We start from the raw sequence: 14,674 nt of genomic DNA, 5'->3' as shown, positions 1-14,674 counted from the left end.
CCAGGTTTACTGACATTTATCTGCAATGTGTATGCTATTTAATTTAGAAGGCAGCTTTATCTGATTCTGGCCTCTATAGTTGTTATGAGTATGAATACTTGGTAACAATGGGGTTTTTCTGGGTGGTTAGGATGTCAGGCTTCTCGAACATCTTGTCTCTAAACTTGTACATCGTATGTTTATGTTGTGTGTAATGTAGTGTGTGCATTGTCCCTGTTCATAAATATTTGTTTAACCCACTATGCCTGAATTATTACTTTTATTTAGCACAAAGCTGTGCCAGAGAACAAATAACTCATGTGCCTCTAATTATACCAACTGCTTGGGTATATTCTTGGAAAAATCATTTACAAGCTGGGGCTTATGGTTATTTATTTTACTTATTGACTAATCCGCTCAGTCAACTTAGAATATTTAGCTCTGATGTTTATTTATTTTTGCAACCCCTATTGTAACAATATCTTTTCCAAGCACCTCTTTTGGTGCTGCTGCTTTAAAGATACATTGAAAACCTACAGTGGCCCTCCAGGACCATGGACAGGACAGTGCTGGCATAGGTCAAAGAGGCATCTGATGAGCAACAAAACCAAATCATAAGCTATGGATATTTTTAGCTATTCTCTCCTAATACACAAATGTAAGTCATATATCTAAAGGGCATTCTTAGCACTAATCAGAAATGCAAAGGGAAAATATTTTCAGCAACAAAAAAGGGAAATTCCTAAAGGGAATCTAAATATTCTAATACAATAAAGGCGAAAAAAAGACAAACAAGCAGGACAATGTACAGTATATACCTCATCAACATCTTCCAGCTAGAGGGATGAAGAAAAATGTAAGACTTAGCACAAGGTGAAAAGTACAATACTAAGTCAAACAATTGTAAAGTGATTTTAAAGTTCTTATTGTTAACAAGATAGACTTGACACTCTGATATACACAACAAACTATATTTGCTATACAGTATAAACAATCACACACTCAAAACAAAAAAAAAGAAGTTAATAGATAATCCATCGATTTTCAAACTGCTTTTTCCAGCTGAAGGGTTGTGGGGGAGCCAGAGTGATCTCTGCAAATAACTCGCACTCGCACTCGCACTCGCACTCGCACTCGCACTCGCACTCGCACTCGCACTCGCACTCGCACTCGCACTCGCACTCGCACTCGCACTCGCACTCGCACTCGCACTCGCACGTTTTCATAACTATGAACAAAATACTTGCAAAAGGATGCGAAACCTTTTGCTCTGGCAAAAATAAAGTGCACAAAACTACCTCAAAGAGTCACACAGTTAATTTAGTATCTGTCCCTGTAAGGTCCATCAATCAGGTAATGCATTTAAAACAAAGATTGAAACATGGAGGCCACGGACCTTTCAAAACAACTCAGGGATAAAGACACAAATCAGAAGAAGGATATAAAATCATTTTATATTTAAAATAAGACCCTTAATATTTTTTATCAATAATTTAGTAAGTTGATCATTAAGAAAATCAAGGTCACCAGACTGTGCCTAGATGGGGCTGCCTCTCCAATCTGAAAAGCTGGACAAGGAGTAAACAGATTAAGGGTGCCACCATGAGGCCATCTTTAAAAGAGTTATAGAGTTCAGCAACAGAGATGGGAGGGAAATGTCCATGGGTCAACAATATCCCAGTTACTCCAAAAAGAGGACTCATATGGAATTGAAAAAAAAAAACACCTCAAATCCCACACCTAAGCAATACTGGAAATATGTGGCAAAAGGTATAGTGAAATAAAAATGGAACTTTAGGGTCTAAATGTAAAAGTGCTGCATCTGATGCAAACTATCGGAAAACACATCCCTACTGTCAACTATGTTATAACTATGCTTCTCATCACCAGGGACCGGGAAGCATCTCATAGATGGAGCAAAGCGGTAGAAAACCTACTACGGAGCAACAAATGGGACAAAAACGCAACTTTCAGCATGACATTACAAAGCACAAGCTCAAACACTGTAGTGGTTTAAGAATGAGAAGTTGAAAGTTCTTGAGTGGGCCAGTCAAAGGTCTTCACTTTAAAACTTAGTGTATAAGAAATCATCAAGCAACCTGAGGGAGATGGAACAAATCTGCCAAGAATAATGGGCAAAAAGTGCACCAGGACAGTGGAGGACAGTGTGCAAATTTGGTAGATACCGTACTTAAGCAAAAAGCCATAAGGCAGTTATTGCTGCCAAAACCACTAATACCAAATATCGAGTTTACAGTTCTGAATAGTTATGCAATCAACACATTTCAGTATTTGCTTTTCAGTTCTGGCTTACATTAACTATAATGTATCTTACCCTTCAAAGACTTCAGTCTGAGCATTTAGATTTTGAATAGCCTATTAATTAAAAAAAATCTTTATGCATTATATTGTCATTTTAAAAAATGTGACACCATAGGTAGGGTCTAAATACTTTTCAAGACACGATAAGGAAACGTGCATAATATAACCATTAAATTACAAATAGTATAAAATAATGGTCTAACTATTATTATTAGTAGTAATGTATCTCAGTGGTATTTTGTACTTTGTATTTTGTATCTTAACTGTGCATTTTCAATTGTGTTGCCTTATTCTAAGATTTGAAGAATCCGGTGTTGATGAATAGGGACTGTGATTTGACAAACTAACCATTCCACTCATTTGAGGTCTGATTTTCATAACTGACAACAATCCAATTGTGAAAGCCCCATTAGGCTTAACCTATGCAAAATTAACACACATCTTTACGTTAAGGTTTTGCATTAGCCTACATACTAGCCTTTCACTATTTTGAAAATATAGATAAATAGAACAAAAAATTAAGAAGCTTAATCAATTGGTTAATAGCTAACTATTCAAAAAAAATCCCCTAGCATTACATTACTTTAGTGTTCTAAATTGTATCACCAATTTTCATAGCAGCTGCCTTTGGTGTATTTGATTATCACATTTCTAAAAGTTGCATTTAGGTTTTGAAAAAATGAAATAGAAAGCTTACAAATGCACTTACAAAGAGACAAACCTCACAAAGAACTGTCTATCCTGTGCATAAATATTCATTTAATCTTCTCATGTGCAGCAGCAAAGAAGGATCACAACACTTACCTCGTCCCCCTCCGCTCTGATGTTTTTTATTGATTGTTCAGAGGTTTTTCTGTTCAGTGTCTCATCTGGCCCTCTTGACTACATACAAAAGAAATCAAATTTAGTTTACTCATTTCATATTTTGAAATCAACTGAAGGGGTTCTTTACTGCATTGCACAGAATCCATTTGGAGTATAAATACATGGATTATGTTCACTATGTTGAGCAGTTTCATGTTTCAGCGTGAATTCATTTTAATATTTGAATCCTTTTACTTGTTTCATATACTGCATTGCTTGCTTAGGCTAATACTTTAATAACACTTAATAATAAAACCAAAATAAACTGTCTTTTTTGGTTTATTTTATAAAACTGTAATGCTATTTATTAGTTTGCTTTGGTTTTAAAACCTTAATTAAAATATTGTTTCTTGGAATTAAAATCTGATTGTGATGCTCAGGGATACAATTATTTGAAGAAATTTGTCTACATAAATATTACCTTCCTTTCTGCTTTCTCAAGGTTTCTCTCCTTGTCTCGATCTCTCCTTTTCTCTGCTTCCCTATCCTTCTCTTTCTGGACATCCCTCTCCTTGGCTTTGTCTCTGTCCTTCTCTCTGCTTTTGTCTTTGTCCCTGTCTCGTGTTTTGTCTTTGTCCCGGTCCTTCGTCCTATCACGCTCTTGACCTTTTTCCTGATGCGTGCCCTCCTTGTGTCTGTCCTTCTCTATCTTTCTACTGTCTTGCTCTTTTGTCTTATCTGTGTCCTTTCGGTCTCTGCTTGTGCTTCGGTCTTTGATTTCAGTATCCCTTTTCTCCTGCAAGAAAAATAAACAGTACTTTTATGCTACCTAAAAAGCACTGCTTTTTAGAGTTTAAGTAAACAAAAATCATTTCATTAATTATTAAATAAAACATATTTAGATGCATTTAATTTTCTTCCCCAAGGTGTACAGATACATATGTATAAAGCGATCAATTAGAATCATTATCAACTAGGTTCTTACAGAATGAAGTGTTCACTTCAAAGCAAATTGATTAAATAGAGAGTCTATCCACATTAGAAAATAATTCTTTGACATCACTACACTTTGCAAAACATGGTGTCAGTTAAAGTACTAATGATTTCTCCACAGTGCTCCCATGTAAGACGCTCTCCATCTTTTTTTCTCTCCTATCTTCTCCCCCCCCCCATCGAGACATTTATCTCAGACCCTTTCCAGTACAATGATCACAGCAAACATTTTGTAGCTCAACCAGGTAAAGTAAACATAACTTGCAATTCACCTGAACATATTCACATTAACATTATATTTAATGTTAATGTACTAAAACAACACATTTTACACATTGTGACTAATTACATAAATTCCCCCAGGGCATCAACATAACATGAACTAAAAAATAAACAGATTTTAATATGATTCAGATTATAGCCAGCAGCCATATCACCCTGCAGCTCACAACTGGGAATGCAGACCTTGAGGAAAAGCTAAGGTTGCTGCTGGAAGAGGAATTAGTAGGACCTGTAGAAAGCGCTCAGCCTGCGGGCTGTGTGTGTCCTAATGCACCAGTATAGTGATGGGGACACTATACTGTAAAAAAAGGCACAATCCTTCAAATGCAGATTAAACCAAGGACTAAAACTAAGATCCTGACTCTCTGTGCTCATTACAAATCCTGTTTTTTTTTTTTAAAAGAGCAGGGGTGTCCTGGCCACATTTCCCCCCTGGCTTTTACCAATTATGGCCTCCTAATAATCCCCATGTATGAGTTGGCTTCATCACTCTGTACTCTCTCCCCACTAATAGCTGATGTGTGGTGAGCGCGCTGGCGCACTGTGGCTGCCGTTACATCATCCAGGTGGATGCTGCACATTGGTGGTAGTTGAGGAAAGTCCCCATTACCTGTAAAGCACTTTGAATGGAGTGTCCAGAAAAGTACTGTATAAGTGTAAGGAATTATTAGTTGTAGAATCCAACTGTAGTGTTTTCAAACATTATTATACATCCTTTAAACTGTAACATTGTAACATGATAGCACTTGAAGTACTAATTAGGAATCTCACTTTGAGTTACAAAGCTTAAGGCAAATTATTTTTTATAATATATATATAATAACAACAGTCATGTGGTCATTGCATGTGATCCCATGTTCTCTATTCCTAATTACCTGTAATTATGTATAAAATGTATAAAAGTGCAACATCAGAAATACCTCCTTTTCTCTGTGTCGCTTCTTGTCTTCTTCCTTGCTCTCTCTGTTCTCCTTGTCCTGAGATTTTGATGTGGAAGGCTTTCCTTTGAGGTCAGGCTTCTCACCAGCAAGCACTTTTTTCACAGCATCTTCACTAGACAACTAGTAAATGAGCAGATAATACATGCGTGGAAAAGTATGATAAATAATTAGTGAACAAAAACTAGATAATTTTATTTCATTGTACAGTAGATTGTGTTATTTTTAATTTGACAAACGTATTGTCAAAGATATGAATAAAGAACAAGGACTAGCATCCCTAGGAGGCACTACAAGTAATGTTCTTTGAACACCTACTGTAGGCTTTGCATGACTAGATGAATCATTTGATTTACTAACTGAAGGCAGCATGGTCTCTAGGTTTCTACAAATTAAGGACATTTATTGTTGCACAAATAATCCAGAATAAGAGGACAGGAGAACATATTGAGGAATATTTTGCAACTGTAAACACTACCAACTGTGTTCCATACATTTAACTTCTCATAAATCATAGCTGTACCCTAAACTGAGAGGACAAAAGAATAAAATCCTGTAAAGTTTGGTAACATAAACACTACCTGAGATAACACTATAAATACCATTTTAGATTTCAATATATTAACTATGCTTTTCTCATTATTTTAAGTTAATATCTACTCCTCCTGATCATATTTAAGAAGCAACAGCATGATGGCACCACTTACTACAATAACTTCTGCCTTGTTTAATAAACATGCATTTGCTTTTTTACTTTGACTGCATTGTCTGATAGCATTAAGGTTCTTCTTATAAGAATAGGGTGAATATACAGTACTGGATGTATTATTTACATTACACACTGAAAGATTATTTACCAAGAGGTTTGTTTTCTCAGTTTCTTAACATTGGCATCAAATTGTGTACCTAGTATTTGTTTTATAACTTCTTTACTATAGAGCCCTGGTTAATACATTAGCAAATACAATACATGTGTGCTTATTTAACTTACTAATGGATATTGTAATCTAACTAAACTAAATGATTAAATGATTTAAGAATGATAAAGACCTCTGGTATAGTATATGAAGTGACACAGATAAAAGTAATAGAGAATACAGATGAAAAACAGTGTGCTCTGCTAATCTGGGAGTTGGAACTGTTTTTTTCATTCACCCTCAAGAGTACAACTAAATTTAACCACTATGTAAATTATATTTTTGGAAATTTTACCATGATCTTAATTGGCTGGATTTGAGCCCTATTATTCTATAAAAGCTAACAGATATGTTTCATGGGACAGTAAATGTTGGCCAATTTAAGTTTCTTTTTTAAGTCACAATACCTAAATCAAATACTTTAACGAAGTATGCCCTCAATACATTTCTCCAACTTTAGAATATTGTCCAAACTTAAAATCCTACCTTTGCCGTTACACTCTTTAAATCAAACAGACAAAATATTTTATACAGTAAAAAATGTTTTGGACACCTAATAATAACACAAGGAATCACTGAACAGGAATTTTCTAACTGTTTTATCTAATACAGGACTGAGTTAAAGCCTATCCTATGCAAGCAACAGGCACAAGGAAATACCCTGGATGGGATGCCAATAACTGTGTACTGTACATGATCTTACCCAACCAACTACCAGAGACACTATCTCCTACAAAATGTAAGTTATATTTAGCTCATCAGCTCAAACTGACCTTATTGAGGCAGCACTTTCCAATGGCCTGAAGAAGCTCATTAGTTTTCTCTGGTTCGTGTCCTGCCACAATACGTGCAGGCTTCACAGAAAGAGGCTCTCCCGTCACCATTATAACCACATCGATTGCCTTTTGAAGAAATACAATCTTACTATCTTTATCCTGCAAAAGCAGATGGTTAGAATTAGTTTAGAAGAAATTAGCATCTACAAACATTCTTTATTATAGTAAAAGTAATGTTGGCAATAGAAGTACCAAAAGCAAATATGAACCTATTCTTGAAATACTGCTGTAACTATAAGCAGATTAGATCTGCGGAATCTTATATTTAAATCTGATGCAGACATTTGAAGATGTGAAGGTCCTTGATAGTTCTCTTCTCAATCATTCATTATTATTTTTCACTTTTGTTAGTCAAAACTTTACATATAGCTTAAAGTCAAACCAACAACAGTCATCAACTTTCAAAAATTATATTAAAAATGGGAGAAAAAAAATCAGGGAAAGACAAAGTCTTCACCCCATGTTTTTCATTAACTTAAAAGCATGATTCTAAATATAGTTCTCTAAAACACAGCAGAATCTTTCAAATTTAGATTCACTCAAAAAACCTGACTAAGCAACAAGCACTTAAAAGTCTAGTGTCAGCATGTTACAATTATCATGCTCATGTCACTTTCATGGGTGTTGGAGATTCATACATTATGAATGCTAGGCATCAGGCTGCAATCTGTATCCATTGGACTTCAAAATGGAGTAACTGGATCAGGTGTGAAAGCACTGGTACGCCTGGCAATTACTTAGTCTGAGGAAAGTTCACTTCATCCTAACCCTGACTTCATCAACAGCACATAAAAATACAACACAGTATCCCATTCACAAAATCTAAAACTCGCAAGATCGCTTCAACTGTCAATGGCACCTCTTTTGAACTAACAACTGCAGCTAAAGCTGGAGGCAGGCTCAATCATGAGACCATGAAATCTACTTTTGTCACCTTCAGGGGAACTCAGGCATCTGTAAAAGAAACTCTTTGCCTGATGCTGTAATCGCACAGTTATTACCAATAAATCTTTGAAAGTCACACAAATGTTTTGAAACAAATCAGATCCAAAAATGCGAGATTTCTGGCTACATTTGTAATACAAATGAAAATTGCTTAATGTTATATGAGATCAATGAACTTCTGGATTTATTTCGATATTAATATTATACTGTGCAGTCTCTTGAATGTTTAAAAATGTAATACTACAGCAAGCAGTAAAATTCAATTACATATTAATTACATACATTTAATAAACTGTCAAAGCAGAGCATATGCCACATTAAGTACAATATGTCACATGAACTCTATATTCAATTTATGAACTCTATAACCTCTACAGTTGTGTTCATAATATTAAATATTTAATAACGTTTCAGTCTGCAATATGCATTAGCTGTGAATGTTGCAACTGATGTCAGGCATGATCGCTTACCACAGCAGTTTTTCCCTTTAGTGCAGACTTTTTTATTATTCCCCATTTAATCACTGCATAAAATAAGTTACACTGAAGTTGCTTTATTTAAAGAAAAGATCTAATGCAATAAAAATAGTTTGGGGGTGTTCTGAATGAATAAATAAGTACTGATAACTGCAATTTATTTCTGTTAATAATGTTCCTGAACTAATGTGAAAGCTAAGGTTAATAAGACCACCTTACCTTGACATTGTCTGATTTCGTTTCTACCTCCGAATAAAGGCCTTTCATAAACCCAGTGGTCCTTATTACCTGTGAAAAACAGGATGGATACAGTTGTCCAATTATAAAATGAAGCCGGTTCCAGAATGTTAGGATTTTGGATCATTGATTATAAACCAAATGAATGAATAAATAATAAAAGAGATCAAGCTTTGAAGATCATACAGGTTATATTATTAGCGGACTGTCTTATGTAATTTGAAATGTACAATTTCAAATTTATATTACATGAGTTTACTTTCATTTGACTCCCCTAACCCTACCAAAAAAGTTTGAAAATGTCACAAACACTGAGCACGTTTGTCACCAAATGTGCACAAAATAACCAGCACATGCCACAGGTTCTCTGTTCTATGCAGACTACAGGCCTGGGACTGCCTATACAAAACATGTTGTTTAGGGAAAGGGTAAAAATTTTTCTAAAATCCAGATGATTGAGAACAAGAACAAAAATCTGGGACTGTGTTCCATGCATACATCATTTTACAGTTCTTGAAAAGTAAACTGCATTGTTCACAAGTGTGTCTAATATACGTTATATGTTATACTCTTGGCAGATCAATAATCTCCTTCTTCCCACTTAACGTATGCTGCATACAATGTCATTCCTAATTTTTTAAGTTCTTCATACAAGCTCAGCCTCCCAGGATAATCTTAGCTGGGCCTTGCTTCAATCTGCTATTTTTAAGACGAGTCATCTGGCTTTACTTCTATCACGCAACAAAGCAACTCTTTGAACAGGCTCTCTGAATCCCCTGCTCATGTAATTTTTCAATAATTAAAATATTCCGCAATTAACATCACTGATTTTGTTTCTCAAATTCAAACAATGATAGGGTCACTGTTCCACATTGTGAAACAGAGCAAAAAATAGCAAAGAGTTTCAGGAAGACATTTGTGATCATTTAACGATGAATGATGATGATTTGAAGACCTTAATGATTGGCAAGATGCTAATTATTCATAAATATGAAGACACCACAAGTCGCGTATTAACCTGTGAACATTTTAGAATTAGCCATGGTAATACAACAGTAGCACAGTTTTACCATGACGTACTACCAAAGCAGACTTAATATTATCACGACCATAAACTTGATGAACAATGATACAAAAACAGAGAGAGCAGCAAATATAGACACAGTAGCAAAAGAAATACGAAGAGACAAAATCATGGGGTAAACAGATACACAGCAAATCAAATTTAAAATAAGTGCAGTTATTCACACTGCTACAGTAATAGGATCGTATACTACATACTGTATATCATACAGGTGAACTGTCGGGAGCTACACATGAAGGGGTTTTTAATGTAGACACTTCTAAGCAATGACTTAATAAAACAAAGTTGATAAAACAATAAAAAAGCAAATTGAATCCTTGGTTTTATATTAAAAAGTGCAGAATTTAAGAAAATATCTACTTATTTTTTTTAAATGCACTACAAGGACCTCACTTTACAATTGCATTTAGTTTTTAAAGTCTTTCTAAGAATAATTCCTACAATCAGGGCTTTATTATACAATAATGTAGGGAGCAGAGATTGAGAGAAGATGCAATTATAAAATGCTGTATATAAAATGTCAAGGGTTAAGCCAGGAAATTCTTTCTCAGTATTAAAATAAGGACACAGGGAATTCATTGAGAATGGAAAACAAGAAACACTTCTTAACACAAATGTTGTTGGCTTGTGGAACAACCTTTTCAGGTTAAGGTTAAAATATTGAGCGCTTTTAAGAAACAGCTAGACATAAGAAAAGTTACAAACGATATAAGTCCTTCTGGTTCATCTAACCCATTTGCTAATTAAAGAATTAATTCATTCAAGGATTTATCTAGCCATTTCTTGAAAGATGTAAAGGGTAAAAGCATTAATCTCTGTACAGATGTTGCTCCTAATAAAATAATGCTTTGCTAGACCAAATTGTTTGAATTATCAGTAATAATTATATACTGGATTTGAGCGACACAAAGTAAAATAATCGTTTTGCTAACACCTCAGTAATATTAATTAGCGACACTGGCACAATAAAACAGCACAAATTATTTAGCTACCATTTTCATGACACAGCAGGACAGCGATTAATGTAATGTGTCCTCTGTGGGGACACATTACGGGATTAAAACCAACTGCTATGGAACAGAAAACTTTTTTTTTAAATAAAGGGTAGCGTGACGGAATCAAACACCGGGCAGAAAATGATGAGGTATATTTGTATTTTACGGTCCTGTATTTAAATAACTCATCAAGGCCTCGCATTGTTTAGTGTACTTGAGCAGAGACCAGTGCCTAGCAACCAGAAGACGCCAGTTCGATTCTACATCATTCAGACAGTTCAGGTGTTCACCGCATACCCTTTACAGCATTTACACTGAAACCGACTATTGTCCGTTTTTTAAAAAAATACAGTTATTTAGGTTACATCAGAGAACTTAACTGCATTTTTTAAATTTTCTGCAGCTGAGCCTTTACTACTCTTTATTCCTGAACAGCCTCACCCCAAACTTAGTCCCACTGAAATGCACTACTCCGAAACAAACACACACAGACCAGAGAAACTCCTCCTTGCAAACAAGCCACGGATATTTCAACAAATCCAATTTTTCCCGTTGTCAGTCATTGCAGTTCTGTTTCTCACCTCGGTGAATATATCATGCAGGTAGCGGAACGGCGGTTTACTAAGCAGTTTTTCAGTAAGAGGCGGCTTCTTAATCACTTTTCCCAAGGTATCTTGGGTCTTCTTGGTCACTGACGCGTTCATAGCAGCAGCAAAGCAAGACAAACGCCAAAACAAAAGTCCTTTAGGTGAAGACGAACCGAAAGAAACACTTCACCACATAAATTCTGCAATCACTGGGCTTTCAGTACGTCGGTATCTTCCGATCCCACAATGCATCGCTAAACCTAGCTGCGCCTGCGCAAGTGACGTATGGTTGTCAAGCGAGGCTTGCATCCTTAGCAACAAGTAACAACTGAAATGCAAAGAATTCCAAAGGCTCTTAGAATTGGATCGTTTGAGGTCCTTTTCTAAAAACCAAAATATCTGCAGGGCATTTATAGCTGAAAAATTAATTAAATGTTCATGGTTTATTTCATTCTTATTTTTAAGTTATTGCTATTGATCAATGTTTTAACACTGTTTTAATTCAATTATTACTAGAACGTTTCACTGAATTTACAGTAATGGAAAGTTAATGAACAACTAAAGCTGTTAGCACTGACAAAATCCCTGTATGAGTTTGAACTTGATCTTTATATGTTCTTGTGCCAAATAAGTTATCAAGAATTCCTGATGAGGAAAAAAAATCAACACCCCTTAATCTGAGTTATAGACATCATTTGAATTTTTACCATATGGGATAAGAGTTTTTGTTATTCATGTAGCAAAAATCCTTATATAAAATGTACTGTAGGAGATTAATAACAGAAAAGGAAATAAAACCAAGTTTGAAGTAAATAATTCTAAAGTAAAATAATTGCTCTAGCACTAACACAAAGCCATAGTTTTTTGTACCTTTATCTAAAATTAGGAAGTATAGATAAACTGTAACCTAAAGGTGTCTGTGAAGAATGAGATGGAAAATAAGGAAACCATTTTTAAAACTTGAAACTTGTTTGCATTTTTCTTTCAAAACATTTTAAAAACTAATCAATCAATCAATCAATTACCCCCATCTAATTAATGAGTTTGCATGTTTGTAAAGGAAATTTATATAGAAGAAAGCTTAAACAATATCAAGTTAAAATCTATAATCTAAAAAGTCCCATATATAATGTATAAAAATGATTGACGCATTAATTGTCCAGTATAGAATATGTATTTCAAGTTCTAATATTTTGTTCTGTATTCTTTCTTTTGTGAAAACCTTAGTATTAGTAGCTAAAAAAAGCTTTTATAGAAAAATATACTGCAACTATAACCACAATTATATAGAATTAGAATCACCTTGGTTTTTTTTCTCATTTGCTTTGTTAACCAACATTTAAAAAAACATAACTTAACAGTTCATAATTACACATTGGATATTTATCTCTCCCCATTTAACTCTAACAAAACTGTGCTTTTTACAAGAGCAATCTTTACAGATTAAACTTCTTCATGTTCTCTAGATTCCATCAATGGAAACATTACTCCAATTTCTCTACACAAAATCTTCAATAACCCCTCAAGCAATTTATGTAAACTACTTTGAAAGTAAGCAGCACATCACCATTAATGTGCTTTAATGCAGAGATCCTGCAGCCACTCCTAACTTTAAACATAAGAGTTTCTTAAGGTAGTAACAAGGATATACCCTGAAACAGGAATGTCTGGTGAACCATTTAGTTTATCTTTCACTTTTAAGATGATTAAGTGTGGAAGCTTGTTTGTTCTTCTGTACGGGGATCCAGGAAGTTAGAAATCTTCATAACTAGATTATTGCTTTTACTGATCCCATATAATTTTTAAATTCATTTTCATATGAATAAAGAATACTTAACACCTACTGTAATATCAGAAGTAAAATCTAGAATGAACGCTTTATAAAGTATTGTGGATCTCGGAAAACATCATTTTTCATTAAATAAAGTGCCTAATTCATAATAACTGTGAAGTGAGATGGCTGCATAAAAATTAACACTTTTATGTACAGGGGCTGTTTGCGCATAGGGGCAGCAAAGTGTCACCCAGGTGGGTGGTGCAGGTCAGTGATGGATGAAGTGGGCCCCTTCTCTGTGAAAAGCACTCGGGATTTCTTGGAAGGAAAAGGTCTATGCCAATTTAAGCACATGTTGTTATTATTAAGTTTAAATTGATTAGAAAATAGTTAAACCCTGTGAAAGACACAGTGATAAAAATGTTCATTCATAGCATATAGTTTATAATACTACTTAGTAAATTGTTTCAATAAAAGAACATACAGTAGGTGAATATAGTTGAATAGGTCTTTATCAGGTGTGCGTCAAGATGACTTGGTTGGACACACCCAAGGGAACAGATGAAAAGCGTGCTTACAGTTGGGGAGCTTGCTATAGCTGATGTGCACATCTCTGAGTGGTTAGGGTATACTAAGCAATTAAGGTCTTGTTGCATTCAGGGGATTATGAAACACACCGTTTTCTTCGTGAAATGTGTACTTTTTGTTCTATTTGCTGTACATTTTCTTTCTTTTTTGTTTAATGCTTTTTCTGAAAAAGATTTATGGTTTCTGAAACTGTGTACCACTAAGTAGCACTGTGTTTTGTCTAGGCGTGCTTTCAATCACATAACAGGATGGGAATATGGAAAAAATGCTGGGTTATGAAGTACTGTATATAATGATATTTTTGTTTTTAAAATAATAAATTACAAAAAAACGAATGCCAAAAGATCACTAGCTTGTTAACACAAGGACGTCAGGAATAAAAAAAAGTGAGAAATAGAAATAGTGGAATCAGTTAATAAACAGAAGCACGTTGATTGCTTTTTCTCTCTCTTTCATGCCAAAATTGAATAAAAGTGAAATGATTTAATAAAAAGTTAATCAATAACATACCTTAAAACCAGGTATTGATTTTTAAAAAATCTTAGCTACAAAAGGACAATAATTCCATAAAAAAAGTAAAACATATACTACAGAGTGAGTCTCATCTTGTACTTTGGTGCTGTACCAAGATGTACTTTAATACAGGTCTTCAAGCATAAAATTCAGAAGTATTGTTATTGTGGTTCATGAAAATTTCTAGTATCTTGTTTGTGTCATCATATTTTGCTTCTTAAATGTAGATGAATAATGAGAAAAAAACATTGAATAAATTATTGTTTTTAATAAAAAAGTAAGTCACTAAATACATTGATAGTTAGATCTTTCTCATTAATTTTCCTGAATACCTGAATGCCAAAGATGTAATTTAATTTCAGCGTTCAAAACTAGGTTCAAAACATAGATTCATTCCCTGTGGT

At 34.4% G+C, this 14,674-nt stretch overlaps 1 protein-coding gene across 1 annotated transcript in view; it reads right to left on the bottom strand.

The window, feature by feature from the left end:
• traf3ip1 (TNF receptor-associated factor 3 interacting protein 1) overlaps nt 1-11,645 on the bottom strand; it is a 32,398-nt gene extending 20,753 nt beyond the window's left edge. The window contains exons 1-6 of the mRNA XM_015359315.2: nt 11,390-11,645; nt 8,712-8,780; nt 7,009-7,170; nt 5,301-5,441; nt 3,587-3,901; nt 3,106-3,183 (exon numbers count right to left, since the gene is read on the bottom strand). Of these exons, the coding sequence (XP_015214801.2) occupies nt 3,106-3,183; nt 3,587-3,901; nt 5,301-5,441; nt 7,009-7,170; nt 8,712-8,780; nt 11,390-11,512 (888 nt within the window). The 5' untranslated portion in view covers nt 11,513-11,645. The remainder of the gene's footprint in view (nt 1-3,105; nt 3,184-3,586; nt 3,902-5,300; nt 5,442-7,008; nt 7,171-8,711; nt 8,781-11,389) is intronic.
• Nucleotides 11,646-14,674: the final 3,029 nt, after the last annotated feature.

Source organism: Lepisosteus oculatus, chromosome 12 (assembly GCF_040954835.1).
Source record: "Lepisosteus oculatus isolate fLepOcu1 chromosome 12, fLepOcu1.hap2, whole genome shotgun sequence".
NCBI classification, from domain to species: Eukaryota; Metazoa; Chordata; class Actinopteri; order Semionotiformes; family Lepisosteidae; genus Lepisosteus; species Lepisosteus oculatus.
Note: the sequence above shows the minus strand (reverse complement) of the source record. Positions and strands in the feature narration are given on the sequence as shown.